Source organism: Mustela nivalis (genome assembly GCF_964662115.1).
Source record: "Mustela nivalis genome assembly, chromosome: 1".
Taxonomy (NCBI): Eukaryota; Metazoa; Chordata; class Mammalia; order Carnivora; family Mustelidae; genus Mustela; species Mustela nivalis.
Genome location: NC_139020.1, coordinates 64,547,236 through 64,573,909, shown reverse-complemented (window position 1 = coordinate 64,573,909; position 26,674 = coordinate 64,547,236). Strand labels below are relative to the sequence as shown.

The 26,674-nt window shown below is 44.0% G+C and overlaps 1 protein-coding gene across 4 annotated transcripts in view; it reads left to right on the top strand.

Moving 5' to 3' along the window:
- Window positions 1-26,088, top strand: part of B4GALT4 (beta-1,4-galactosyltransferase 4) — a 29,348-nt gene extending 3,260 nt beyond the window's left edge. For 2 of the 4 annotated variants that reach the window (XM_082711510.1, XM_082711511.1), the window contains 6 exons: window positions 7,696-8,096; window positions 11,121-11,353; window positions 14,105-14,292; window positions 19,680-19,802; window positions 21,707-21,811; window positions 25,161-26,085. In XM_082711510.1, the coding sequence (XP_082567636.1) occupies window positions 7,844-8,096; window positions 11,121-11,353; window positions 14,105-14,292; window positions 19,680-19,802; window positions 21,707-21,811; window positions 25,161-25,293 (1,035 nt within the window). In that variant the 5' untranslated portion in view covers window positions 7,696-7,843 and the 3' untranslated portion in view covers window positions 25,294-26,085. Of the gene's footprint in view, window positions 1-2,150; window positions 2,226-7,695; window positions 8,097-11,120; window positions 11,354-14,104; window positions 14,293-19,679; window positions 19,803-21,706; window positions 21,812-25,160 lie in introns of those variants that run through there. The other 2 variants (XM_082711512.1, XM_082711509.1) reach the window with 2 other exon arrangements.
- The last annotated feature ends 586 nt before the right edge of the window (window positions 26,089-26,674 follow it).

Below are 26,674 nucleotides of genomic sequence, written 5' to 3'. Positions count from 1 at the left end.
TAAACATGCTTTTTAAATAAATGCCAGGGGCTCCTGGGTGGCTCAGTCGATTAAGAGGCTGCCTTTGTCATGGGTGATGGGTCATGGGTCCCCTTGCTCAGCGGGGAGCCTGCTTCTCCTTCTTCCTCTGCCTTCTGCTCTCCCTGCTTGTGCTCTTTCTCTGTCAAGTAAATAAATAAAATCTTTTAAAAAAATTAAATAAATGGCAAAGCGGACTCAGAAATTTTGTTCACTTGCCCAAGCCATTCATGCATCTGGTAACAAAATTTGAACTCAGCTCTTTGTGACTTCAGAGCCTTGTTTTTCCCATTTCCTTAGGCCTTGTCAAGCCTTCTCATTGGTGTGCCCCTAATGACTGCAGAAAGGGAACTCTGACCCACCCCTCCCCCCCAGGCTCTCTGCGGTACCTGAACTTGACTCCCAAGTATACCTTGAATCTCCATTAAACTTCCCCATCAGAAATTCTTTTGGATTCTGTTATGCTGTGTAACATATGCTATATAAGACAACTTTAGTCTTTTGCTACAAATTTACATTTACTTCGTGTTTCTTGACCATTTGGGGGCAACTCTTGCTGCTCTAAAATGGGTAATGTGGGGTCATCAGGCAGCTCTTGCCTGCAGTTGGGGGCTCTGGTCCAGTGTGCCCACTGATTCCTTTCAGAATTAGGAGGGAGAAGCACTGCTTTTGAATATTCAGCAGAAAATGGTGGACATGACCAAGAGAAAGTACCATTTATTAGAGAGAAAGCTCTTTACCTTTAGAAAAGCGATGGTATTAGTAAATACAAGGGAGCTAGCGTGGGGGTGAGCTTTTTTCAGTTTTTAAATGTTCCCATAATGGAATTTTAGACCCATTTAATTTTTTCCCTTTAAAAATTTTTAAAAAGATTTTATTTATTTATTTAACAGAAAGAGAGAGCACACAAGCAGGGGAGAGTCACACAGAGGGAGAGGGAGAAGCAGGCTTCTTGCTGAGCAAGGAGCCCAACATGTGGGACTGGATTTCAGGACCCTGGGATCATAACCTGAGCCGAAGGCAGCCACCTAACTGACTGAGCCATCCAGGCTCCCCAGTTTTTTCTTCTTTCTTAATGTTTATTTTTTCTGACATCCCACCCCCCACCCAGTCTCATCACTGGAGTGATGGTGAGACCTTTTGTATTTCAACTAGTATATTCTAGATAGTCAGTAGTTATTTACCAAATTCAGCACTGCTATGTGTCAGGTCAGTTTGAGGTCTAGGAATACAAAAAAACAGTGATTCTCTTTGAGAATGAAGTTAATTTTACTGTCCTATGTTGACTTGGGTTATAGTCAGTCTGACTTTTAAAATTTTGACTTTTAATTAAGTTTAGACTTAGAGAAAAGTTTCAAACATGGTACAGAGAAACCCTCAACTTCCCTTAATATTAGACCATTACGTAACCATGGTTCAATTATCAATACTATTAACTGAACTCCAGATATTGTTTGAATTTCATTAACTTACCTGCTAATAGTTTTTTTGTTGTTTTACTGATATTCTCTCCAGAATCCTACATTGCATTTAGTTATTTCTCCTTAGTCTCTTCCATCTGAGACAGTTCCTCAGTTTTTCCTTGTCTTTCATTACTTTGACCATTTTGAAGGGTGCTGATTAGTTATTTTGGGGAATTTAAAAGATCATTGATTTGTGAGGTTGATAGGTCATATCATTGGTGATAGTGAGGGTGAAATCTGTGTTTCTGTCTTTCCCTGGGAGACTAGTAATTATCTTGGGCGACATACTTTGAGACTATACAAATTCTGTTTATCCTGTTTATCCTCAGATTTTCAACTACTCATGTTAATACCCATTGACGGATCTTGTCTGCAACAGTTCTTACAGTAGTGTTTGCCTAGTGGTGATTATTTTTCCATTTCCTGCTTCCTTATTAGTTGAGAGGTTCCTGGAAGAACTGCCCTTTTCCTCCTTTTTATTTATTTGATCATTTGTATCAGTATGGACTCAAGGATATTCATTTTTTTTCGTGGGTTAAAATACAATGCCATCATTATTTTCTTGCTCAAATGCTTCCAGTTTTGATCATTCAGAGCTTAGTCTTTGAGTGTAAATGATTTGTACTTTTAAGTGGCTTTATCCTTACATTCCTCCCCTTACCCCCACCCAGGGAACCATTGGAGTCTGGGCAGTGATCACTCAGAAGCCAGGTAGAAGAAATGAATACCACAGGCCCAAAGAAGGTAGGACAATGTGTGTGCAAACACAGCTCTCAGGAACTCCACAGGAGTAAGAGGAATAGCAAAATATCAGCCTTTCCCCGTTGATGCTCCAGAGGCCCAAAGCAGTAGGATCACTTGCCTGGGGCTGCATCATGCCCACTCTGAGATGCCTTGTGCTTGCAGATGGATTTGGAAACCACATGGGTTTGGAAGGCTCAGTTGGCACTCTTAGCTGCTAAATGAAGACCACACCCTTTCTTCCTGGTGCATAAATGTGTAGTAGTAAATATTTATGAAGTGACACCTGGTATCCTCCCTCCCGCCCGCATGATACAAAAATGTGTATGTGTGGAGATTCTCCAAAAATGATATTTATTGCTCATGCTGATTTATCTTTTGTTAATTGCTTATCTTCTTTGCTAGATATATTTGTTTCATTATTAGGGGAAATTTCAAGCATACACGAAAGTAGAGAGAAAAGGAAAATGAACCCTTAGGTACCTATTACCTAGTTTCAATACATCTCAGTATTTTGCCAATCTAATTTCATCTATTCCTCCATTTTCAGGGGATGGGCCTGGCATATTTTAAAACAAACAGTCCTCAAAGTCTAAGAAAGGATTGAAATAAACTCTGTGTGTAAGGACGCTACCTTAACTCCCTTTTTTATCCCCTCGGTGCCTAGTACTATGCCTGTTAATAGCAGATGCTCAGAAAAGACTGGTTGCATTAGGAGTAGGAAAAAGAAAACATGTGAAAACATCATTTTGAACTATAGGGCTGACTTCTAGGAAATACTTCTTGCCCTAAAATAACTTCTTTCACATTACCTGAATTTACTGTCTACAGTCAGCATTTTCCTATCACCTTTTTCACGGAAAAAGAAAACTCTTTCCAAGGGGAGGTTCAGGGTCTCTCAATTACTTATATGTTACTATAAATAAGTCTCATCTAGTGACATTTTCCCAAACATTAGCCAAGAGTTACCAGCCTTCAAAAGAACTTTCTTTCTTTTTCTTTTTTTTAAATATTTTAGTTATTTATTTGATAGAGAGAGACACAGTGACAGAGGGAACACAGCAGGGGGAGTGGGAGAGGGAGAAACAGGCTTCCCACTGAGCAGGGAGCCTGATGTGGGGCTGGATCCCAGGACCCTGGGATCATGACCGGAGCCGAAGGCAGATGCCTAGCCCACTGAGCCACCCAGGTGCCCCCAAAAGAACTTTCTTTTGAAAATCATTATTTTTTCAATTGTAAAGGTAATAGAAACCCATTAAAAGAGAAATAGGAAATAACAGAGAAATGGAAAATAAAAATTAGCTGTGTGTCAACATGTAATTCCATGTTAATGTTAATGTAACATTATCATGGTTAGCAGTCTGGTAAAGTTTGCACATGAATCACATTGGTAAACAGCTGAATGATTACTATGTTCCTGGGAATGTACCAGGTGTGTTTGGGTGTATTCTCTCATTAAATTTTTAACGGCAACATTTTTTTTAAAGATTTTATTTATTTATTCGACAGAGAGAACAGAAGCAGGGGGAGTGGCAGGCAGAGGGAGGGAGAAGCAGGTTCCCCACTGAGTGAGCCTGATGTGGGGCTCGATCCCAGGACCGGGGGATCATGACTTGAGCGGAAGGCAGATGCTTAGCTGACTGAGCCACCCGGGTGCCCCTCTTATGGCAATGTTTTAAGATGTGTGTGTGTGTGTGTGTGTGTGTGTGGTGTGTGTATTTATGTTTGACAGCTTGATAAACATGGTGAGAGGGATTGCCTTCAGTCACTTGGCCCATAAGCAGGCTGAGTGGGAGCTCTCTCTTGAAAGACTGTTGGATGGATGTCACAGACCGTTCACACCTCACATTTTTACTCCCAGGAACCAAGGAGACCTCACACGTCAGCTTCCTTCATGCTGGCTCCCTGGACAGTCGGTTTTGAGAATGGCACTAAGACTTAGAAAAAGGGGGAAGTGATTATTTTTAACTAGATCCACTCAAGAAGCCACGTTACCAGTGAAGCTCTAATAAGTAATCCTTAAGAATGACCCCTTGCTTTTATAATACATTTCTTTTCTTTGGCCAAATTCCATGGGCTGCAGTTTAGCAATATTTGTCTACAATTTTTCCCAGCTTGCTCCTGGTTGGGTGGAGGTTAAATCTCTCTAAGCCATTCTTCCTCCTACTATAACAGAACAGGGTGCTAGACTTCTGGTCCTTTCTACTTTTAACACTGTATAACCTCTGTGGTCGGAAGTCTCTTCAGCCAGGGGACTGTTCCTCTCTAAGCAGCTCTTAGAAAAACAATGTTCTCAGTCTAAATTTTCCAAGAATGAGATGGAAGTGTTGAATCACTGTATTGTATACCTGAAACTAATATTACACTGTGTGTTAACTAACTGGAATTTAAATAAAGAAGAAAAACACTATTGCTGATTCCAGCAGTTAAGCCCCCTGCAGTTAAGTGCCCAAGAGGTTGTCTGATTGGCCCCAGGAACCTGCAGACTTCCTGGAGGGAAGAGAACAGATGCAGGATGCTCATGAACATGGTGCCAAGGAAAGGGACAGGGGGTTACAGGAGAGACGGAAGGAAGCCAGAGGGAACTCTGCATATTTCAAGGGTTAGTGTTGGGTGCAGCCAGGACCTAGGTGAGGAGAGAGATTGGAATGCCCATGTGAAGGTAATCGTAGAAAGCTTTGGGCCCGGCCTCGCAGACTCAGACCCCAGCTCCACCACTTACTAGTTGTATGGTGGAGGGTAAGTTCCTTAATCTCTCTAAACCTTCGTTTTTCTCCTCTGTAAAATGAAGAGATTAATGATTCTTACCTCGCAAGGTTGAGAATGAGAATTAGGTAAATTAATACAAGCGATTTAACCGCAGTGCATGCCACAGAGTAAATGCACCAATAAATCACCCTTCTTACTAGCCGTTATTACTGCCTTCAGCATCAATTTCTTGTGATACTTTCGCAAGACCCTAAACACTGGCCATACTGTTTAATTGCTTCCTGAGTCAAATCTTCTCTTATGTGGCTTGACCCAGGTACCTGACCTCCCTTTATAACATTGAATCTGGTGAGATATGCTTTCTAGGTATCCTTTGAACTAACCTAGAGCTAAATTTTTGGAATACAACCATTCAGTAAGTAGGGGACTATCTTGAGAGGTGCAAAGCTTGTTTTGTTTTTGTTTTTCACAGTGAATTACCACATCCTTATGTCTAATTTGAAAAAGCGAACACTGGCACCTGGGTGGCTCAGTGGATGAAGTGTCTGCCTTGGCCTCAGGTCATGATCACGGGGTCCTGGGATCCAGCCCCACGTTGGTCTCCCTGTTCAATGGGGGGGTTTGCTTTGTCCTCTGCTACCGCCACCCTGGCTTCTGCTCTGTTGTGTTCTCTCTCTCTCTCATTCTCTCCCTCTCAAATAAATAAAATCTTAAAACAAAACTCAACAAAAAACCAGTTTAAAAACTGTTTTAGGGCGCCTGGGTGGCTCAGTGGGGTAAGCCACTGCCTTCGGCTCAGGTCATGATCTCAGGGTCCTGGGATCGGGGATCGAGTCCCGCATCGGGCTCTCTGCTCAGCAGGGAGCCTGCTTCCTCCTCTCTCTCTGCCTACTTGTGATCTCTCTCTGTCAAATAAATAAATAAAATCTTAAAAAAAAATAAAAACTGTTTTAATTATGAAAAGACTGAAGTACACCGTACAAAAATTCCAAAAATAAAAGAAAAATACTGTTGGCTAATCCCATACTCCTAATGCAATTATTGTTAGCTTTGGGCTATATTTCTATATATTTTATTTCTGTAATTTTAGTGGTAGTCATATACAGCGTTTATTTCTGTTTTCCTTTTTATTATTTAAGATTTAATCATACTGTTTTCATGTCATTGCTTGGCACAGAAAATATTTTGGTCTCCCTTCTATCCGTTTAACTAAGGATATGTTTGGCTATGAAGACGGTCACTGCCCTGGCTTTCTTTAGCATTTTCTGCACCCTTGTGATAACACACTTAGAATTTGAGAAGAGAGGTGATTTTGGCAATGAAGGGAGGATGTGGGGGGAATTGCTGGCTGTCCCCACCGGGGGGGGGTGCTTGCCAAGTATCCTTCATCAACTTTGTGCCTTCACTGTGGCCCAGGGTGGGCCCTCTCCTTTGTGGCCTCTGAAACTGGACTTATGTCAATAATTAAGTACATAGCTGCCTCGCAGAGGTGAATTCATACGATCTCACCACACGCTTGCACAGTATGAAATCAGAATGGCAGTTCGTCAGCTGACAGAATAGTATAATAGCATGATGCTTGTGGTAGCCACCTGGTGTGTCCACCTGTTGGCCAGCCTTGGTCTCGAATCACTTAATGGACGTAATATGCCAACAACAGCAGTGATGTTGTGACCACTTAGTTGGTGCTCACTATGCATCAGAGGGGGGCTGACACTGCATGTTTATACATGAGGTATTTCAGTCTCACCATAACCTCTCCGGGGAGGTACTGTTTTTATCCCCATTTTACAGGTGAGGAGACTAAGGCTCAGTTAAGTGACAGGCTTGAGGTGTCATGGCTGATATGTGGTGGAGCTGTCGTTTCTGTCTAAATTCAAACCCCTTATCATAAACGCTGCACTGTAGTCTGCCTGTTAGTCATACGGATTACTGAGCCCCTGTGTCAACATCCTCTTATGTTTCTTGCCCTCACCCGCAACCTGTTGGGATGTGCCCTGTGCCAGTGCCTCGTTGTGAATATAACATTTATAGCTGAAGCAGCTTTGGTTTTTATTGCCTGTTGTTGAGGAACAAGATTTTCTAGCTGTCACAGAGAAGAGCTTTTGTCTTTTTCCTTATTTTCTCTTTGGGTCAAAATAAAAGATTTTACATGTTATTAACCTTTTCTTCCTTTTTCTTTTTTTTAAGATTTTATTTATTTGTCAGAGAGAGAGAGAGAGCACAGTCAAGGGAAATGGTGGAGGGAAAGGGAGAATCTGGTTCCCTGCTGAGAGTGTAAGCCCGATTCAGGGCTCGATCCCAATACCCTGGGATTATGACCTGGGCCGAATCGAAGGTAGAGGCTTAACTGACTGAGCCACCCAGACATCCCTGTCAACCTTATCTTAAAGTTGTGCTAGGAAGGGGCCATTAAAGAAAAAATGGGGGGGGGCAATATTTTGGGCTGTGCCCCCCTCAGAGCTGAGGAGGCATTTGGGGTCTCTTCTTTACCTTCGTCTCCTGTGTAACATCTGGAAACGCCTTTCTTCTTGGGAGACAGACAGCCTGGGTGGTAACCTGGAGAGGATTCCTGGGGTATATAGATGGTCGGAACCCTCTAGCTCTGAAATCTCTGATTTTCTGACCTCTGAGCCCCCGTTGGAGTGTTCCCATTATTGTTAGTCAAGACCCACTGGGGAATAGGTTTTCAGTCTGTGCTGGTGTGTATCATTGAGGATAGGATTTCCATGTGAAACAACATGTCTTTGTGATTGCCTTTCAGAGGCTGCTGGAACAGAACTACTGAGCAAAAGCGGGCGTCCTGTCCCTGGTTGTTGCCAAATTTGCCATCGGCTTGGAAAAATAGAGCTTGAAGCTTCCTGCCTGCAGTGAAGCCGAGAGAGATACATACTGCTCACAGTATAACAGACATGGGCTACCTGCTGACTTTCCACCTCTCCTACAAAGTCCGGTTACTGTTGCTTTTTCTCCTGTGCCTGACAGTGGTGGGTTGGGCCACCAGTAACTACTTTGTGGGGGCTATTCAAGACATTCCTAAAGCAAAGGACTTCATGGCTAATTTCAACAAGGTCCTGGTTTGGGGGAAGGAAGAAACTCTGACTAAAGAAAACTCTGTGGAAAAAGCAGACTTGGATGACTGCCCTTCTGTGTCTCCGTACCTCAGTAAGGCTTTGCGTGTTTTCTTTTTTACAAGTGCTGTGTAGACTTTTTAGTTAAAGTAACGTTTCTACAGAAATTCACAAAAATCAGCAGCGTGCAGCTTGGTGAAGTTACGCAAAATGAACCTATGTGTATGATAGGTGTATAAATTAAGAAATGGAATCCTCTAAAACCCTGGAAATTCTCATGCTTCTTTCAGTCATGACCCTTACTTCAAGATTCCAACACCAGGCATTTTCCTGTTTTTTAAACTTTACATCATCAGAAACATGCACTGTGGTCTCTCCTGTGTCTGGCTTCTGTTGTTCAGTGTTGTGTATGTGAGGTGTATCCATAGTGCTGTGTGCACGCCATCTTCCATTATATGAATATGCTCAGTTTTACTACCAAGCTGCTGGAGCCTCAGACCCACATGTCAGTGGACTGTATTTAGTTTACAAGTCTGCCAGATGAACTGGGGGTCCGTTGATCTAGGTTGATGGCTCTGCTCCATGGGTCTCACGGTCTCCTCCTGGAAAAATAGAGCTATTTTCCAGTGAGCTAGCTTGGGTCTCTCCTTCTCCTGGCATCCACAGAGCACAGGTGGAGAAATCCACTCCTGTCACATCTGTGAACATTCCCTTGGCCAAAAGTATAGAGTCAAGGGAAGGACCGAGTGGGTTTTTCATGGTGTTTCTTTCTTTCTTTAATAACGTTCTGATTCCCCTTGGTGTCTTGCCTTTCTATTTAAATTAACAGCAAGTTGGTGTTATTGAACACGTTGATTAGAGAGGGAAAACTCCACAGAGATATTAGAAATAACCCACAGAGATTCTATGAGGCCTCTGATTCTCCAGACTGTCAAAGTGATTGTAGTTCTCCAGATACTCCTCCGAGCCTTAAATTGTTTCCTCTTTCCAGAATGCCTTTTCTCAATCTATGATTGCCTGGTGGATTTCTCTTTGATCATCAAAAATCCAATTTAGATGACTTCTCTCTCAGAGAAGTCCATACACTAAAGCAGCCCTCTGTGGGGTGGCTTCTTGCTCTTAGCTGCAGAAACACCTGTAGACCTTCTTTCCTAATTGAATCCCAGTCTTGTACCATGTTCCTGTTGTCATACTGCTTCCCTTTAACTCAGTCTTGGAAAAAACAAATATTATTTCTGATCATGGGGTCCTGATCGTGCTGTGAGCGAGATTATTTTGCTCATAAGTGATACAAGTTTAGATGGGAGAATGGGTTGTTAAAAGGCAGATCTGACTGTGTTATCTCCCTTGTTCAAAATTCTCACAACATATTTAAACAATAAAAGTATTCCTAAAAAGAGATGGGCAGTGACCCAGTATAGAGGAAGTACCTGGATTGAGAGGGTGACAGAAGTAGTGATGAATTACGATGGACCGAGAAGAGACAGAATTTGAGAAGATGCTATGTGCAGGGCGGGGAGGCTGATAGAGGGAGCAGAAGCAGGCCCCGTAGGAGGTTAGGGCACCTACAAAGTTAAGACAGGGAGAAAGTGAGCAAGGGGACTAAGTTGGTATCAGACCTGTTGCAGGGGGCTCTTTCAGGGGTCAAGAATGGAGGTTTCGGTTGACTCAGATGGTGGGTTTGTTCACAGGCCACATAGGAAGCCTTCTCAACAGCATCCCCTCCCAGCAGCTCTGGTAGCTTGCCTTTCACGCCACTCATTTTCTTTTCTTTTTTCTTTTTTCTTTTTTTTAAGATTTTATTTATTTATTTGTCAGAGAGAGAGCCCACTCACACAAGCAGGGGGAGGAGCAGAGGCAGAGAGAGAAGCAGTCTTCCTGCCGAGCAAGGAGCCCCAGGACTCAATCCCAAGACCCTGGGATCATGACCTGAGCCGAAAGCATCAGCTTAACTGACTGAGCCATCCAGGTGTCCCCATGCAACTCATTCTCCTACTGGTGGCTTTTCAGGCATCGCTGCCTGCCAGCTCTGCGCCTCACACCTTCAGGAAAGGCTCTTCCTTACGGGACAGTTAGTCTCTCTAGGCAGCTGGAAGCAGTTATTTGCCCTTGGTGCTGCTGGGCTGAGCCTTTGAACTGCTTCAGGGACCCTGGCGCCTCGTCTAAGCAGCCATGGCCAGGCAGGGGTCGTCCCACGGAACAAGGCATGGGGGCTCACACATTGGGAGGGCCAGTGACTGCCTTGCTCCAGAGAGGAGTGCACAACATGCCAGCATCTAGAGCCTGAGATGTTAGAGCCTGAGTGGTGTATATGGAGTTTCAAAAATGCCGGGCTGAGTTCTCTGACCGGAGTTCTGCCTCCTCTCTCACCAGTCAGTATTTGCTCTTTATTCAGATTGAGGATGAGGGCTGGTGGCTTTGGCCTAATCTGTAAAGCTTTGCACGAGGTTGGTTACCATGCACTTTCATCCACTCAGGTTGTGTCCAGACTCAGTGGGCAAATGCGGTATTGGGGGCATCTGTTACCATGGCCCGGGGAGAGTTAGGGTGTTGTGTCTACATGCTGCTGTTGGGTGAGGCGTGAGGCTGGTTGCTGTTTGCTTTTGTGGTTTTACCTTCAGTGAGCTAGGATAGCTTCCTGGAGCTCAGGGACAGAGTGGGAGAATGGCCTTGCCCATGAGCTTGATCCCATGGAGTGCTCCTGATGTGTAAGGGACTTTACCCTCCTTTGGAATTTTGAGAAGGAAACAAGGATTTGAGCAATTTGAAGTTACATAGTCTAGCCCTGACCTCTGCTCTTTACCAGAGCCGTGGGGACAGAATGCTATCTCCCCCTCACACATGAGTCGCAGACCCAGAGTCGGTTACCCAGCTGCAAGAGAATGCTCTTATGTGTCATTTACTTCCTTTTGCAGCTGGGAACCTGGGTCACATGACTCTGGTTACAGTTCATGACCGAACGAGCCTTTAAAGTAATAATAATAAAAGCCAGCACTCCTCTGGTCCTCACGGTGTGGCCAGATAGTGTTCTAAGTGCATTATGTAAGTGCTCATGTTACCTCTATCAGCCCTTGATGAGATAGCCACGGTTATTTCCTGTGTTGTGTTTCTACTGCAGAGGGCCCAAACAAGCTCGTTTTCAAACCAGACCTCACTCTGGAGGAAGTGGCGGCAAAAAATCCCCAAGTGCACAGAGGCCGGCATCACCCTGAGGAATGTAAGGCCTTACAGCGGGTTGCCATCCTCATTCCTCACCGGAACAGAGAGAAACACCTGATGTACCTGCTCGAACACCTTCACCCCTTCCTGCAGAGACAGCAGCTGGACTATGGTGTCTATGTCATCCACCAGGTGAGTGGTCTGGTCAGCTCTCCCCCCCACATCCTTCTCTCTCTGGGGTGAGACTGAGGAACTTGGCCATTTGTGTCTCTTGGGTAAAAGGAGCGACAAACTCATCAAAGAACAGGTCTCCTACCTCACTTATCCATGAAAGGTGTAAGGGAAATTCTTGTCTCCGAGTGTGGAATAATCAGACTAAATGCTGGGAAATTTTACTGCTTCTTAAATGAACCTCTGGAGGAAGTCTGTTTTGTTTAGTTTTGTTTTGTCTCATTTTGTTTTTGTGTGTGAGCCCTTCTATGTTGGCCAATGACTGCCCGAAGATTTTCCCTGGAGATTTGCCTTATATTTCCTCCTGCCTTTGCTATATACTACATGATGAGATATTGGAATTATTTTTCATTATTGAGCATGGCTAATCAGTGGGAATCTAGGCAGAGGATCTCACAGGTTACTGTGTTAACAGCCATGGGGTTCTATAACTGTCTCCATCTTTCTGCCTATAACTCTTATTATATATAACAGATATGTTTAGTTTTCACTTTCTTGACTCCCTTATTTGGCTTCCAGAAGCATGATTCAGTAGGAGCACAGTAAGTGATAAGCTAGGCTGTTTTTGAAGAATTTAGCTCTAAGTAGAGAGGCCAATGAAGATGCCTGTATTTGGTATTAATGTTTATTGAAATAAGAGGCATCAACTTAAATACCCATTTCTAGCTTTCCCAGATTGTCCCACACCATTCAAATAATTCCCTTTAAAACCTCATAAATGCCAAAAGTGTAAGCAAAATCATTCACTACATATTTAATGTTTCATAGCTGGTTGTATTTGTTTTAGGAAACCTTTGACCAAAGTCAGAGGATATAATTTTGCAATATATACTTTAAAGTAAATGGGGGCTCTTGAAATCAATGTGCATATATACTATGACCATTTTTTAGGATTTGAAACAAAATTTTACTATTAGTGGATTATAATTTTTAAAAAAGATTTTATTTATTTATTTGTCTGTTTGTTGAGAGAGGAGAGCAAGCTCACTCATAGGAGGTAGATAGAGAGGGGGAGGAGGAAGAGAGAATCTCCAGCAGACCCCTTGTTGAACACGGAGCCTGAAGTCCAACTCAGTCTCAGGACCCTGAGATCGTGACCTGAGCTGAAGCCAATAATTGGACATTTAACTGACTGAGCCACCCAGGCGCCCCATAATTATTTTTCTTTTTAACACTGTTGTTCATTCTCAGGTCCTACTCAGGACAGCAACCCCCAATGTACAGTATATTTGTGACTAGAAAAATATGTCTGCTTGGTGTTACTCTTTTCAGGAAAATACTTTAGTCACTTTTGAGAAATGCCTGGATTTTCTTTATGATAAACCGTTTTTTAAAGTGGAATTTATTCTTAAGGGTTATGATCCACACAGCCATGAGAAAATTAATCCTGTAGGGGCGCCTGGGTGGCTCAGTGGGTTAAAGCCTCTGCCTTCCGCTCAGGTCATGATCTCAGGGTCCTGGGATCGAGCCCCGCATGGGGCTCTCTGCTCAGCGGGGAACCTGCTTCCTCCTCTCTGCCTACTGTGATCTCTGTCTGTCAAATAAATAAAAAAATCTTTAAAAAAAAAAGAAAAGAAAATTAATCCTGTAAAATCTTCTTCATGCTATAGCTTTGTTCATATTGCTGTTTGAATTGTATTCTCTTCTTACCCAGTGATGAATCCCTTTTATGAGGTCACTATGAGGATTGCCTTTTTTTTTTTTTAAGATTTTATTTATTTATTTGAGAAAGAGAGAGAGAGAGGGAGAGCAAGCTGGGGGGTGGGAAGTAAAGGGACAGGGTCAAGCAGGCTCAGGGCAGGGCTCCACGTGGGGCTTGATCCCAGGATCTTGACATCATGACCGGGGCCAAAATCAAGGGACTGACACAACTGACTGAGCCACCCAGGTGCCCTGAGGATAATCTTCTGCAATTAAGGAATAAAACAGGCTTCTCTTACAGTGATTCCAGGAAATTTCTAAGTAGCTTAGAAATACTAACCTCTGTTTATAGGTCTGGATTTCTTGGTTTTTTCTGGTAAGCAACTTCTCTTGTTAGTGTAAATTTGTTATGTACGATTGGGATCAGCTGGAAGTTAGTAAAGCAGTGATACTAATTGGCATGACATATATAAAAAAGGTTTATACTTTTATGTGGAATAAATAAATGAATGTTTTAAAATTTTTTTTTGAGTTATTTTTATTTGTAGTTTAAAACATGACCTTTTTTAAAATTATGAAATATACATAAAATTTAGTATCTTAACTTTTTTTTTCCCCCCTGATCAGATGATTTTAGTGAGGGGCTTCAGAGCAAGGTCAGTGGGCTGGGAGAATGGTGAGATCCTATGTCTTCAGCCCTGTCAGGATCTCACCCCGGTTCACAGTCACTAAAAGTGCATCTTAACTATTTTTCAATATATTAGTTGAGTCGTGTGAAGTATATTCACATTATCATGTAACCCTGTAAACATTTCTCACATTGCAAAACTGAAACTACGTACCCATTCAACAACAATTCTCCACTTTAAGGCATGTTTGTCACTTTGGGGATATAAGCATATATGACAAAATGAAAAAAAAAAAAAAAAAGAAACAAATGGCCTTTATTGTTACTGCATCAGATCTTTACTTGGGAAAAATAATTCCAGCTCCTGCCGCAGAGCTGGAGAGGGGCACAGTGTGAAACCTTAATCTCTTCCGCTTTCCAAGTTTTAATTTCTGCATCTGTAGGCTGGAAGTAAAAAGTTTAATCGAGCCAAACTCTTGAACGTGGGCTATCTAGAAGCTCTCAAGGATGAAAATTGGGACTGCTTTATATTCCACGATGTGGACCTAGTGCCCGAGAACGACTTGAACCTCTATAAATGTGAGGAGCAGCCCAAGCATCTGGTGGTTGGCAGGAACAGCACAGGGTACAGGTAAGCAGGAAGGCGGCGCTGCCCATGGCTTACTCGGGCCAAGAAGCTCGCTCTGTTGTCATCAGGGCTGTGTGGGACATCGCGTCCGGACTGTTGCAGGAAAACGAGGAATAGGAAAAATGACCCATGACCCATCACTTAAGTTCAGAACAGGAATCACAAGGGTCTTGGCAGAGGATGAAAGACAGCAGGGAAAGAACAGGAGAGGGAAAGCTATCCAAGCATTGCAAATGACAGCCAGCCCCACCCACAGCACTCCCGTCATGGAACTTCTGCCAGCAAGTCCACGCTAAGTCGCACTCAAGGTACTTGTGTGGCTGTCCCTGACTTGCCCTCCCAGGAGGCGACAAGAGTGTGCCCCTTATGTCAACTTTTAGGCCTCTGTTGCGAGACTGTGACGTTTCTTTTTCAGACTGTGGCATCTTCCCAGGGTTCTGAGGGAGAACGGGGAGGGGCATGGCCACAGACTAGTCTGTTCAAGGGCCAGGACTCCCAGGATAAGTTTCTGACTCTCAAAGCCATTGTGAGAATTGCTTAGGTCACATTTTTCTTCTTTTTTGGGGCAAGATTTATTTATTTATTTGACAGATAGTGAGCACAAGCAGGGGGAACAGCAGGCCAGAGAGAGAGAGAAGCAGGCTCCCCGATGAGCAAGCAGCCCATGTGGGATTCAATCCCAGGACCCTGGGATCATGACCTGAGCTGAAGGCAGACGCTTAACCAACTGAGCCTCCTGGACACTGCAGCTCCGATCATTCCTGTCTTTACTTCTGCCCACTGTCTTCCAGCAGAGGCTTAGCTGTTTTTTATCTTACTTCATACCAGTTCCTATTCAAGCACAACCAAGAGGAAACGATGACCAAAAAAATTCCCCATGAATGAAACTGTATGTTTGCTTATGTGTGTGCATGTTTCCCCATCTGCTTGCCCCAGGCCCTGCCATTCCAGTGTGCTCATGTCTGTGGTGCTTACTGTGCTGGGGGGCATGAGACCAGTTTGAATAAGGCTGGTGCCTGCCCTCAGAGAGCTCGCTATGGCGCACTGGTGTGGGGGACACCAGCTGCCATGGAGATGCATCAGTTTTGCACTTCTGCCATTCTAGCTGTAAACAGTTGGTCATGATGGGGAGAGAGGAGGAGGCAGGGAGAGAGTTACGCAATTACAACCCAGGAGATTGCACCATTGTCTACTCCAGGAGGGAGCAAAGGGAGCGAGAGATGGAAATCACGAAATCCCTTGATAATGCACTTAATCTGAGTTTCCATGCTGCTCAAATTGTGTAGGTCACTTTGGACTCTAAGAGATTTCTAAGTGTAACATCGCAAGTAATTTTTGCCTTAGGTGCTGACTTCACACCGAGTCCCTGTGTGAACTGTGGGATAGAAACAAATACCTAGAACAAGCTACAGTGGGTGAGCATGGCAAGGTCTTTAAAGAAACACCTACAGGAGGGTTTAAAAGCTCTTCCCCAGGGAATGTGGCCCCTTCATTGTGTGTGACAATGGGAGCTTCCTAGCGGAGTTCTAAGACCTGGAAAAGAGAGCACATGGCATGGTTTTGGGGGAAATGCAGGTATTTATGAGTGCTCAAACATGAATGTCTGGGATGGTAGAGGGAGGAGGGGCAAAGATGGGGGCAGGGAGGGGCTGGATTAGGCAGGCCTGGTTCAGGCAGCTAAGGAATTTGAATTTCTAATGGAGGGGACTGAGGGGCTTCTGATACCTGGATCCAGCTGAAGAATGAGCAAGGAGCTCCGTGCAGCTGGCCTTTAGTGTATCGGGTAGAGCAAGGCAGAGGGGAGAAGCTGAGAGAGGAGATGCCATGCTTGTAAGAGAATTGCAGGAGTTTTTCCCTTGAGGAATTTTATCATGATTCTTCCCTGGAGATTTTCCTTTCTGGTCTCCTTGAGCCACTTGTGCATGAAAGAAAGCAGCCTATTATATCGGGGACCTTGGTGCTTTCAGAAGCGTGTCAACAGTCTACAAAAAATTAGTAAGATCATCACTGTGTAGAACACAGAACACCTGTACTTTGGACCTTCCATAGATAACTTCCTGTGGCCCAGTTCTTTCTACACATTTGTGTCAAGAAATTACAACCACACAGCATTTTTTTTGTTGTTGTTTATTTTTGGAGTGCAGATACACAGGATTGTTTAAAGGATTTTTATTGGGATTCTAGATTTTTTTTTTTTTTTTTAAATGCAGCTGGACCACAAGAAGCTGAGTTCTTGGGTCTCCTGCGGGAAGTTAATTTTGAGTAAAACTTTAGTTGCCACAGTCAGCAGTTTCATCAGATGTTGCTCACTCTAAAAACAGCCTCTGTGTGAATCTTGGTATTTGATTTGCTACCGTCACTGGCCAGACATTTCCTTTGTAACTAGATATCAGAAAGCCTTTCTGTTCTTTGAATAACTGGCAGGGTTTTCTTAATATGAATCAGGTGATTGAGTATGTCTTCTGTTTTGATCTGGACATAGGAAGCTCTGAACCAAAGCCATGGCCGCCTTTTAGAAGCTAAAAAAAATCTTATTTGTAGGTCAGAGTTCTAATATATTTCCTGTATTAATCTTAGATTCTGTTTGAACTTCTCCTGTCCCGGGTGTTTGTCATTTCTGTTTTTCTACTTTATCGTATGTATCGTGTAAACCACCTCATCCTGTGTGGCCCAAGTAATGGAGGAGTTGCCCTTACCCCCCTCCCCTACTCCTTACCTTGCTATTTGGGGCAAAATCCCTCTGGTTGCAGGCCGGAGGGCAGGTGGGGTTACAGGCAGCTAAATGTCTGCTCTCTTGGCCACTATGTTCCACTGGGTCACAGAGCTTGAAACACGTGATTTAATCTTGGCAATGGCCACCCCATGAGTGTGATGAGAAGTGCAAGAAAAGTTTTCACTTCATCCACACACAGAGGAAAGAACTTAGAGGAACCTGCCCCCACTGTCTCAGACTCTGATGAGACCAGACGTAAATCTTGTTGATCTCACTGACTGTGGATCACTGATGAGGCCTTGGACCAGCCTGCCACACATTTGACTGGTACCTGACTGCTTTGTGCAAGGATGCTGCTGTTATTTTAGGGCTATATTTTCCCCACCTTTGGGCCTTATAGCCCTTTAAAAATAAATAAAACTTCTGGGCCAGTTAAGTGGCTATGCTTTTCCCGATAAGAAGAAAAACCAAAAGCAGAGATTGACAAACACATAGATATTTGCCATTTAGGAAACAGTTGAGAAACTGAGAGTTCCTCACCCTTCTTTCAGGCTGGTGTCCTTGTTTGCCTCCCACTGTGGCTAACGGCTCTCTGGGTGCTCCCAGACAGCCCGCGTTCGTCCCTCTCTTCACTCATCCTTGTGGCGTTCTGGCCGTAGGAGTTTCCCCATGTTCCTGCCCGTTGAACCCTCACTGGCCCACCTGCCGCTGCATGGCATCACCTTCCTCAGGACCCTGATGACCCTCGTGTCTTGTGTTAGACTGGAAGCTCTTTCAGGGCAGGGCCCCGCTGTTCCTGTGTCTAGCTCACTGTCTTGCACACAGTGGCTGGTGGTTACTTAATCAATCACAGTCAGGTCAGTAATGGTTGTTTGCTCCTGGTGACCCATCGTGGGTGCCTGTCAGACCGTGTCTGGGCAGTGCTGTTCCTCAGTGTCCCGATGAAGCTGCTGGTCTGCAGGGCGTTGAGGATGCCTTCCCAGGGGCGCCAGGGTGGCTCAGTCCGCTAAACGTGGGCCTTCAGCTCAGGTCATGATCCCCCGCATTGGGCTCCCTGCTCAGTGGGGAGCCTGCTTCTCCCTCTCCTTCCTGCTCATGCTCTCTCTTGCTATCTCTCTCTCTCTCCCTCCTCAAATAAATAAATAAAATCTTAAAAAAAAAAAAAAAAAAAAAAGAACACTTTCCCAGTCAGAGGCCGGCAGCCATGGCAACAAGTCACAGCAGCCTATGTCTTAGCCAGTAACAGCTGCCTTCTGAACACTTTATTCCTGTTGCTTATTTTAAGTTGTGATACCATTTTCTAGGATTTTAGGTTGCGGGTTTACAAGTAAATCTATTCCCATTGTGGGTTAAGCAGACCCTCCCCATTTATACTCAGAACACAGAAGCCAACAGCCGAACGACAGATGAGACTTTGAGACTCACACCTGTTCCATAGCAAGTGTCTGTCTCTGTGCTTATTGATCTTTCCTTTTGGTTTTTCTTATCTGGGAAAACAAATATTTAATTGGTCCTGGCACACTTTGAACTGAAGCTAATTCAAATTAGATATCCTCCATATGTTTGTATCTTTTTATTAGGTAACAGCCACATTACTAAGGTGCCTACATTTGGCACCTTAACATTTGGTGCCTACATTTGGCACTTGTAACATCTGGATTGTTACAGTGTTACATTCACATGTTGCCTTTTTGCTCAGGTTTGCTCATTTGTCCACCAGTCATCCGTCAGAAACCCGTATGCCTGGGAGGTGCTCTGCCCTGTTACTCCTGGTCTCTTCCCCTCCCCTTTCTCTTACTGGTCTCTGCACAACTCTACCCTTGGCCCTCTCCCCCTCTTACCTACTTGTAGTTTTTAGACAATTTCTCTTGCTCCTATAGCTTCACCCACCACCTCTGGACATCTTAGTTCCAAAGCCATTTCTGTAGCCACTCTTCTCTTTTGGACTTGGATCCTATATCCTTTTGCCCACTAGCAAAAGCACCAGGGGTCTCTCAAATTCAAATTCAGCTTACCCAAAACATAATCTACTGTCTTCCTCTTACTGTTCCATACACTCTATTTCTGTTGAAAAGTGGTATCCTCAGTCTTGTAGCCCAAGCCAGAAACCTCAAGATGGCTGAGGTGTGTTGGCTTCTCCAGGACTCGGAGATGGAATTTCGCATGCACAGAAGTGGAGTTTGCACACAAAGTGTGTGTAGGAGCTGTCTCCTCTCCACCCCACCCAGCCAAAAAAAGTTAAAGTGAAAAGCCAGTATATTCATTAGGGCATTCATTCATGCTGAACCTGGAGGCAGCCTCAGGATCCTTCCTGACCCAGTGCCCTTGACCACCATCACTCCCTACTGGTTTGGCATATGAGATGAAATCTGTCATTCAGCTCTGATGATGTGCGTGGTTACAGGTACCTCTGCAGACCTCTGCACACAAACATTCACAGTCACAGGAGGGAAGCCCTTTGCTTAGTGAGCAGACGGGAGCAGAGGAAAGAAGGGCTGGCAGGAAGGCCAGGAACGCTGGGGGGTGGAGGTCAAGAAGGCGTGGATGGGTGAAAATGTGTGGTCTTTAGCCTGTTCCTGGGATGCTAGCCCTGACACGAGAGACTTCTGAAGAGTGTGTGGAGAACAAAAAGGCCTTGTGCTAATGTTACCGTTATTTCTCCTCTCTTCTGCTCCAGGTTACGTTACAGCGGATATTTTGGGGGTGTCACTGCCCTCAGCAGAGAGCAATTTTTCAAGGTGAATGGATTCTCTAACAACTACTGGGGATGGGGAGGCGAAGACGATGACCTCAGACTCAGGTGAACAACAGGGGCAGGTCCCCTTCACGGGGCTCTGCTATCACTGGTGGCTCTAGAAACCTACGTTTACAGAGAATTCCTATAGGTGCCGGTCCGGGAGGCCATGAGGCCGCAGAATCGGGCATAAAGTGGGGGTAGGGGAGGGCAGCCTGGCCCAAATTGCTGTTTGCCACTGGCAGTTCAGAAATGATGGAGGGTCGTTTGTTTTTGGTTCCTGGGAGTGTTTAGGGGCCAGAAACGTTGATGGAGGTTTCTGGACTTCCTGAGACAGAGTCCAAGATTCCGCCAAACTGTAATTTGAGGAAAATGGCCAGAGAGCCGTTGTAAGCCATGCTTTCCCCCAGACCTTAGGGAATCCTGGCACAGTTCTCCATTTCTAGAGCAGAGAGTGCCAAACAGCTTGTGAGGAGTGGCACCCCCAGGCGCAGGCCAAGATGTCCTTTCGTGCTTAGCCCTGAGCCAGCCCCATGCACCTGGACAAGCTGCTGGCCTCACCCTCAGATTTTCTTGGACTACTTTCTGCCCTGGGGGGCTCAAGGGAACATGTCTGGCCTCTTCTCCTAGCTTACCCACCCCCTTGTCGTGGGTGTAGTGATTAGATAGTTATGGGTATTCCTAGCTCCCAACTTAAGTATACAAGAGCCTGAGGCTAGTATCTTCAGACTTCTAATGAAAGGCCTTTAGGGCTATTAGGAGACCCCCCTTTCTCCTACTGTTGCCTCTTAGAAAGGAAATTTCTTAGCTGGGGTTCTGAATTAATAGATGTGTGACTGCCAGAAACTTTTCATAGCTTTAGTATAAAGAAACCATGGTTCCATGTTGGTCTTGTTTCCATGACTAGCCTGAGAACCTCTGGAATGTTTCTGACGGGAGAGAATGGGTTTCCCTCACGAAAGGCTTTGTAGGAATAGCCTTCGGGATGGGCAGCAGGACTTTATGGCCCAGCCCTTCAGCAGCCTGTATGGCCTTGGCTTATGAAGTAGACAGAGGGCACCTGATGGGTTTCAGGGCAAGAGTAGAAAGGACTAGAGACAGACAGTATCCACCATGTTCCCCACAACCACTTCACTGTCCAGATGGGATGCGTAATAGACTTTTGCACATTTCATGTAATTTCACTATCTTCTTGATCCTCCTCAGCTGCAAGGTAGAGGGGAGACCCCAGTTTTGCTTTCATTTGGGAAAAATATCCTGACCTCCAGAGTGGTTCTTGACTAATGTTATGAATAAACACCAATGATTTGAACTGAAAGTTGGCTAAGATTTATTTACTAAACATTAATTTACTCACCCAGACAACAGGCACCAGCCTTCTTTGCACTTCTGTATCACATTACTGTTTGCAAAGCGTGTTCCATGGAGACTGTTTGATTTGGGTCTGTCACAACACCCTTATCACACCATTGCTGTTTTACAGAGAAGCAGTTGAGACCCGGAGTCATGAACTGACTTACCCAGATTGAAAAAACAAATTTTAGATTTATACCTGCGTTTGTTGGCTTATAAACCTGGGACCCTAAATGGTCATTACTTTCTTTTCTAAAAAAGGAAACACTAAGTAAATTAGGCATCCAGAGAGACTGGATTCTCCTATTTGTTATGATGTTTTAAAAAAAACTAGAATGAGTACTTTCTCAGGTGTTTTGGAAAATTACAAACTATAAATCGGCACATCCCCTTTGTATCCCAGTAGTAAATGTTAAATGTGATTCTTTATGGACTTTACTGCCTGAGGCCCAAAATTGTAAGAAGTCTTTTTTTTTTTTTTTTTAATCAGAGTGATCAAACTCTGTGTGACCGTGTGTGTGTGCTTATGTGTAAATTTTATAAGTGATTTTTGTTAAGTGCCTGGTGATAGATAAGTAGGATAGACTTAAAAAAAAAAAATTCTGCTATTCTTCTAGGGTTGAGCTTCATAAAATGAAAATAATCCGGCCAATGCCTGAAGTGGGTAAATATACCATGATCTTCCACACTAGAGACAGAGGCAATGAGGTGAATATAGAACGGTAAGTCCTGCAATCACATGCCTGTCAGGCACCTGGTTAGTGTCTTTTGTTGATAAGGACTCGCTGAATTCGATCAGATGAGTCCGTGTATTTGTTCAAAGCTTTTTTACTAAGGTTATTTTGAACAGACACAAAAGTGGCGGGAATGGTATATTGAACCTTCGCATACCACATACTTGTTCTCTTCCTTGTTCTCTCTTCCTTTTCTGACCTTCTTCTCCCCCACTAGATTTTTTATTTATTTATTTATTTTTTAAAGTTTATTTATTTATTTATTTGAGAGAGAGAGTGAGAGAGAGAGAGCATGAGAGGGGAGAAGGTCAGAGGGAGAAGCAGACTCCCCATGGAGCTGGGAGCCCGACATGGGACTCGATCCCGGGACTCTGGGATCATGACCTGAGCTGAAGGCAGTCACCCAACCAACTGAGCCACCCAGGCGCCCCCCCCCCACTAGATTTTTTAAAGCAAATCTAATATCACAGTATTTTATGTGTAAATACTTTGGTGTACATCCTTCAGTGTAAGAAGTCTTAAAGAAAGAACCACTGTAGCATTATCATACCTAAAATAAGATTAACAGTACTTCCTCAAGATCATTGAATATCCAGTTAGTGTTTGGATTTCCCTGATTATCTCATAAAATTTTTTCCCCCTTAATGGTTGGTTCATTCAGATCAGGATCTAGACAAGGTCCACATAGTGCATTTGGATGATCTCTCTGAAATCTCTTAATCTGCAGATTACCTCTCCCCTACTTTTTTGCCCTTGCATTTTATTTGTTGAACAGACCAGGTCATTTGTCAGATGGAATTTGCTTCCTTGTGGATCTTGTGAATGGCATCCCAGCAGTCAAACGTCATTTGTGCCTCTGACTTCCACATTCCCTTGTAAACTGCGAGTTAGATCCTGGAGACTTGAGTGGAATTCAGTACTATTTCAGGCCAAGAACACTTCACTAATGGTGCCATGTAGCTAGCTCCTCTTGTATCACCACAGGAAGACGGAATGTCTGGTCAGGTCTTTGTGATACTAGCATTGATCTCTGGGTTTAAGTGTTGTCAGCCCTATCTAGGTTCCCCATTGGCACCCAAAGATCTTAGCAGCCATTGGTGCTCATTGCATAAACTTATTATTTAATTAGGATTGCAAAATTCTGATATTCTGTCATGCCTTCTGCATTGATTAGATAGATTTTTCTGCAAAAAAGGACTTCCCTTCTTCACCTGTATGACTACACCAGCGTATGGTTTTCAAAGAAAAGGCAGAATGAAGGGGAAGAATCAGTACTGATTTTTCAGTTTTCAAAATGATGAGTTGCTCTTCCCAGCATCCTTCAGGATGTAGTTAATATGATTTTCAATGCCTGGTTTGTCTCATCTTTGGCGAGTGGAATCTTTTTTGAGCTGACTCCTCAATCCTTTGACAAATACACTAGTTTTGAGAGCTCCCTTCCCTGTGCTCCTGTGTGATGAGCTGTTCTAGGCTTATCCTGTACTTCTCATGCTCCAGGAATTGGCCCTTTCACAGAAGAATCCTGGCAGATAAGCCATTTCTTTTTGGGACAATAGTTGAAGAATCTACAGTTCTTTGTTCTGATTTTTAATTCTTTTTTTTTATATATATTTTTAAATTTTATTTATTTATTTGAGAGAGAGAAAGAGATCACAAGTAGGCAGAGAGGCAGGCAGAGAGAGAGGGAGAAGCAGACTTCCTGCCCGGCAGAGAGCCTGATGCGGGGCTCGATCCCAGGACCCCGAGACCATGACCTGGGCCGAAGGCAGAGGCTTAATCCACTGAGCCACCCAGGCACCCCTGATTTTTAATTCTAAATTTTAAAACTATAAAGTGCTTTTAGCCTTTTTGTTGGAATCTACATTTTAAAACTGTATTAAAATATCATAGCGCTTTGTTAGAGTTTATATTTTAAAACAACATTAAAAAGAATCTGTGACTTTAACAAAACTTCCGTTTTCCATGTGTCTTTCTAGTGTTTGTCCATAGGGGTGGACAAACCTTTTAAATTAAAAAAATTAATTCTTTTGAATCAATTTAATTAAATTAATTTAAAATTCTTTTAAATTAAAAAAATAATAATTATTAAAATTGTTTGAAAAGTGTGAAGATTCTTGATGCAATGAGCAGCGTAATGTCCTCCATCCAATTTATTTATTTTTAAAAAATATATTTATTTATTTATTTGTCAGAGAGATAGAGAGTACAAGTAGGCAGAGCATCAGGCAAAGGGAGAAAGAGAAGCAGGCTCTCTGCTGAGCAGGGAGCCTAATGGAGGACTCAATCCCAGGACCCTGAGATCATGACCTGAACCGAAGGCAGAAGTTTAACCCACTGAGCCACCCAGGCCTGACCACCCCCCCCAACCCAATACGTGTTTGTTACCCATGTAACCTCCCCAATCCCATTTGCTCTTCTTACCCCCAAAAGTTATATTTTCCTGAATTTTTGTGATAAATACTTGTGATAATGATAATTACTTCTGCTGTTTCTTTGTTGTTGTTGTTTTCCCATAGGTGTGTATCCCTCTACAAAAGATTGTTTAGTTTTTTATGTTTTCCAGTGTTATGTATGTGGAATCACACTGTATTAGTTTTCTCTGACCCTATTGAGTTCAACACTGTGTTTCTGATCTCCAACCACATTGATACTGTAACCGGAAGTATTGCTTTTCATCCAGAATTCCTGGAGACCAATTCAGTTCACCTCCTGCTCCACTCCCGGCACCCGGGGGCTTCAGCCATGCAATTGCTGCTGCTCCGTGAAATGCAGCCTGCTACTTTGCATGTCTCTGCGCCTTGCACAGGGTGGTGTTCCTGCCTGCATGTCCTTTCCCTCACCTTTCTCCTCTTCTAAGCCTCGATCATACATCCTTTCTGTGCACCCGTCCCTAGACTCCCTTATGAAGTCAGGTGCCGCTTCATTCATCGTCCTCTGCATATATTCTAACTTTGTTAGAGACTCTTAGGAAAGCTGTGTACCCTCCTGCCTACAGACAACAACATGGGAGGATTCCTAGATACCCTGAAGCTTAGCAGAGGGCCTCTTAGCAGTGGCTGGCACGTATCGCGTTCATCAGTGTTACCTGTGTGTCCTCTGTCCTGTAGACTGGGTGCAATGGTCCCTAGGGTCTTCACATGGGATCTGACACATGACCACATGGTTATCATTGGGGTCCGTTACTTTAGATGGGGAAAATGAACTTTTTGCAGTAGGAAACGCAGTAGGTGCAATAATTTACAATGATGATTTTGTCAAATTTGGGGGCAAGGCAAAAAGCAATGGAATACCTGTTAAATTCTTGCATTACCATTTACATTGTTCTTTTTATCTTCAGGATGAAGCTCTTACATCAGGTATCACGAGTCTGGAGAACAGATGGGTTGACTAGTTGTATTTACAAATTACTCTCTGTGGATTATAATCCTTTGTATACCAACATCACAGTGGATTTCTGGTCTGGTGCATGACCCTGGATCTTCTGGTGACGTTTGGAAGAACTGGATATTTTATTGCAATAATTTTGGACTAGAGACTTTCCCTAGTAGCACACATTAAGAACTGGTCACAGCTAATGACTGAGCTGAATTTTTCCTTTTTGTATTTTCTTAGCAGAGTTCCAAGTAACAGGGACTATAGAACAGTTGTAAGAAGACAGCTTTCTTGGTTGGTTTGCTCCTGGGGGTTATTAGAGACTGTAATACACATACGTGAAGGGCTGAGTCTGCAAAGATTGCTTGAGGGATACCATGAAGTCTACTTGAAAACTTGGACTGAAAGAAATTTAAGTTTGAAGTGATCCGTGACAGGATCAGAAAAGCCCACAGGAAATAGGATTGCTGAGTGGTCCAGAGAACTGGAATTGTTCTCATCTGAGGTAGAAAGGTACGAAGTCTATCTGTTTACTCATTTATCCTGCATGGTCCTCTGAGAAGAGTTGGGTCCCAGATGAGAAGAAGGCCCCAGAAGAGAGGAGAAAGGCAAAGAATCAAGATGCTGTGAACTTGGGCACGAATGGCGCGGGAGGCCAGTGTCAGAGGAGTGGCCACCGCTGCTGCTGGTCTGTGGCGAGCGTCCCCTGCCCACATATGCCTCCCCGGAATCGCCCAGCAGGACATACGTTATTTACTACTTTCTAAAGTATTTTTGTAAAATGATTTTGTACATGCAGGATATGAATTAGCAGTTTACAAATCACCTATTAACTAGTCATAGATCGAAAATACCTCTGTAGTAAAATATGAAAAAAAGCTGTGGATGCCCCATCTTGTTTTTTTTCTGTTGTTTGAGGCCCATAGACATGTTCGTTTCAGTATCCTTAATCCTCAGCGGTTTAGAAACACACAAATTGGACTGACACCCTCCCCCCATCCCACTCACTCTCTTCTTTATCTTTCTGCCCCTTTCTCCTGCTCTTCCTGTGTGCAGTCCCTTTGTATAACCGGGTCCAGGCCTGTGGCTGGTGCGTCTGCATCCCATTTCCTGGGCCACATCATACATTTATCCTCCTCATCCTCTTCTGCCTGCTCCTTTCCTGGTCATCGATGCCAGCTGCAGCAGGGCTGGCCTCCAGAGGCCACACCTGGTTGGGTATAGGATAGGAAGGGGCGGAGGCCGGGGCTCGGAAGCCTTTGATTTGGGGGGAAGATGGGGTCGTGGCGCCGACTGGGGCTATGGCAATGATTTGGGAGAAAAGCAGCCAGTACTGCTGAGCTTCCTGGGGTGAGGGGCAGGGGCATGGGAGGATCATCTCAGGAAGGTAATAGGAGGTGGGTACTGGAATACAGAAATACTCAGAGGTGGATACTTGGATACAGAACTAATATTATGTTTGCATGGGTGAACGGACAC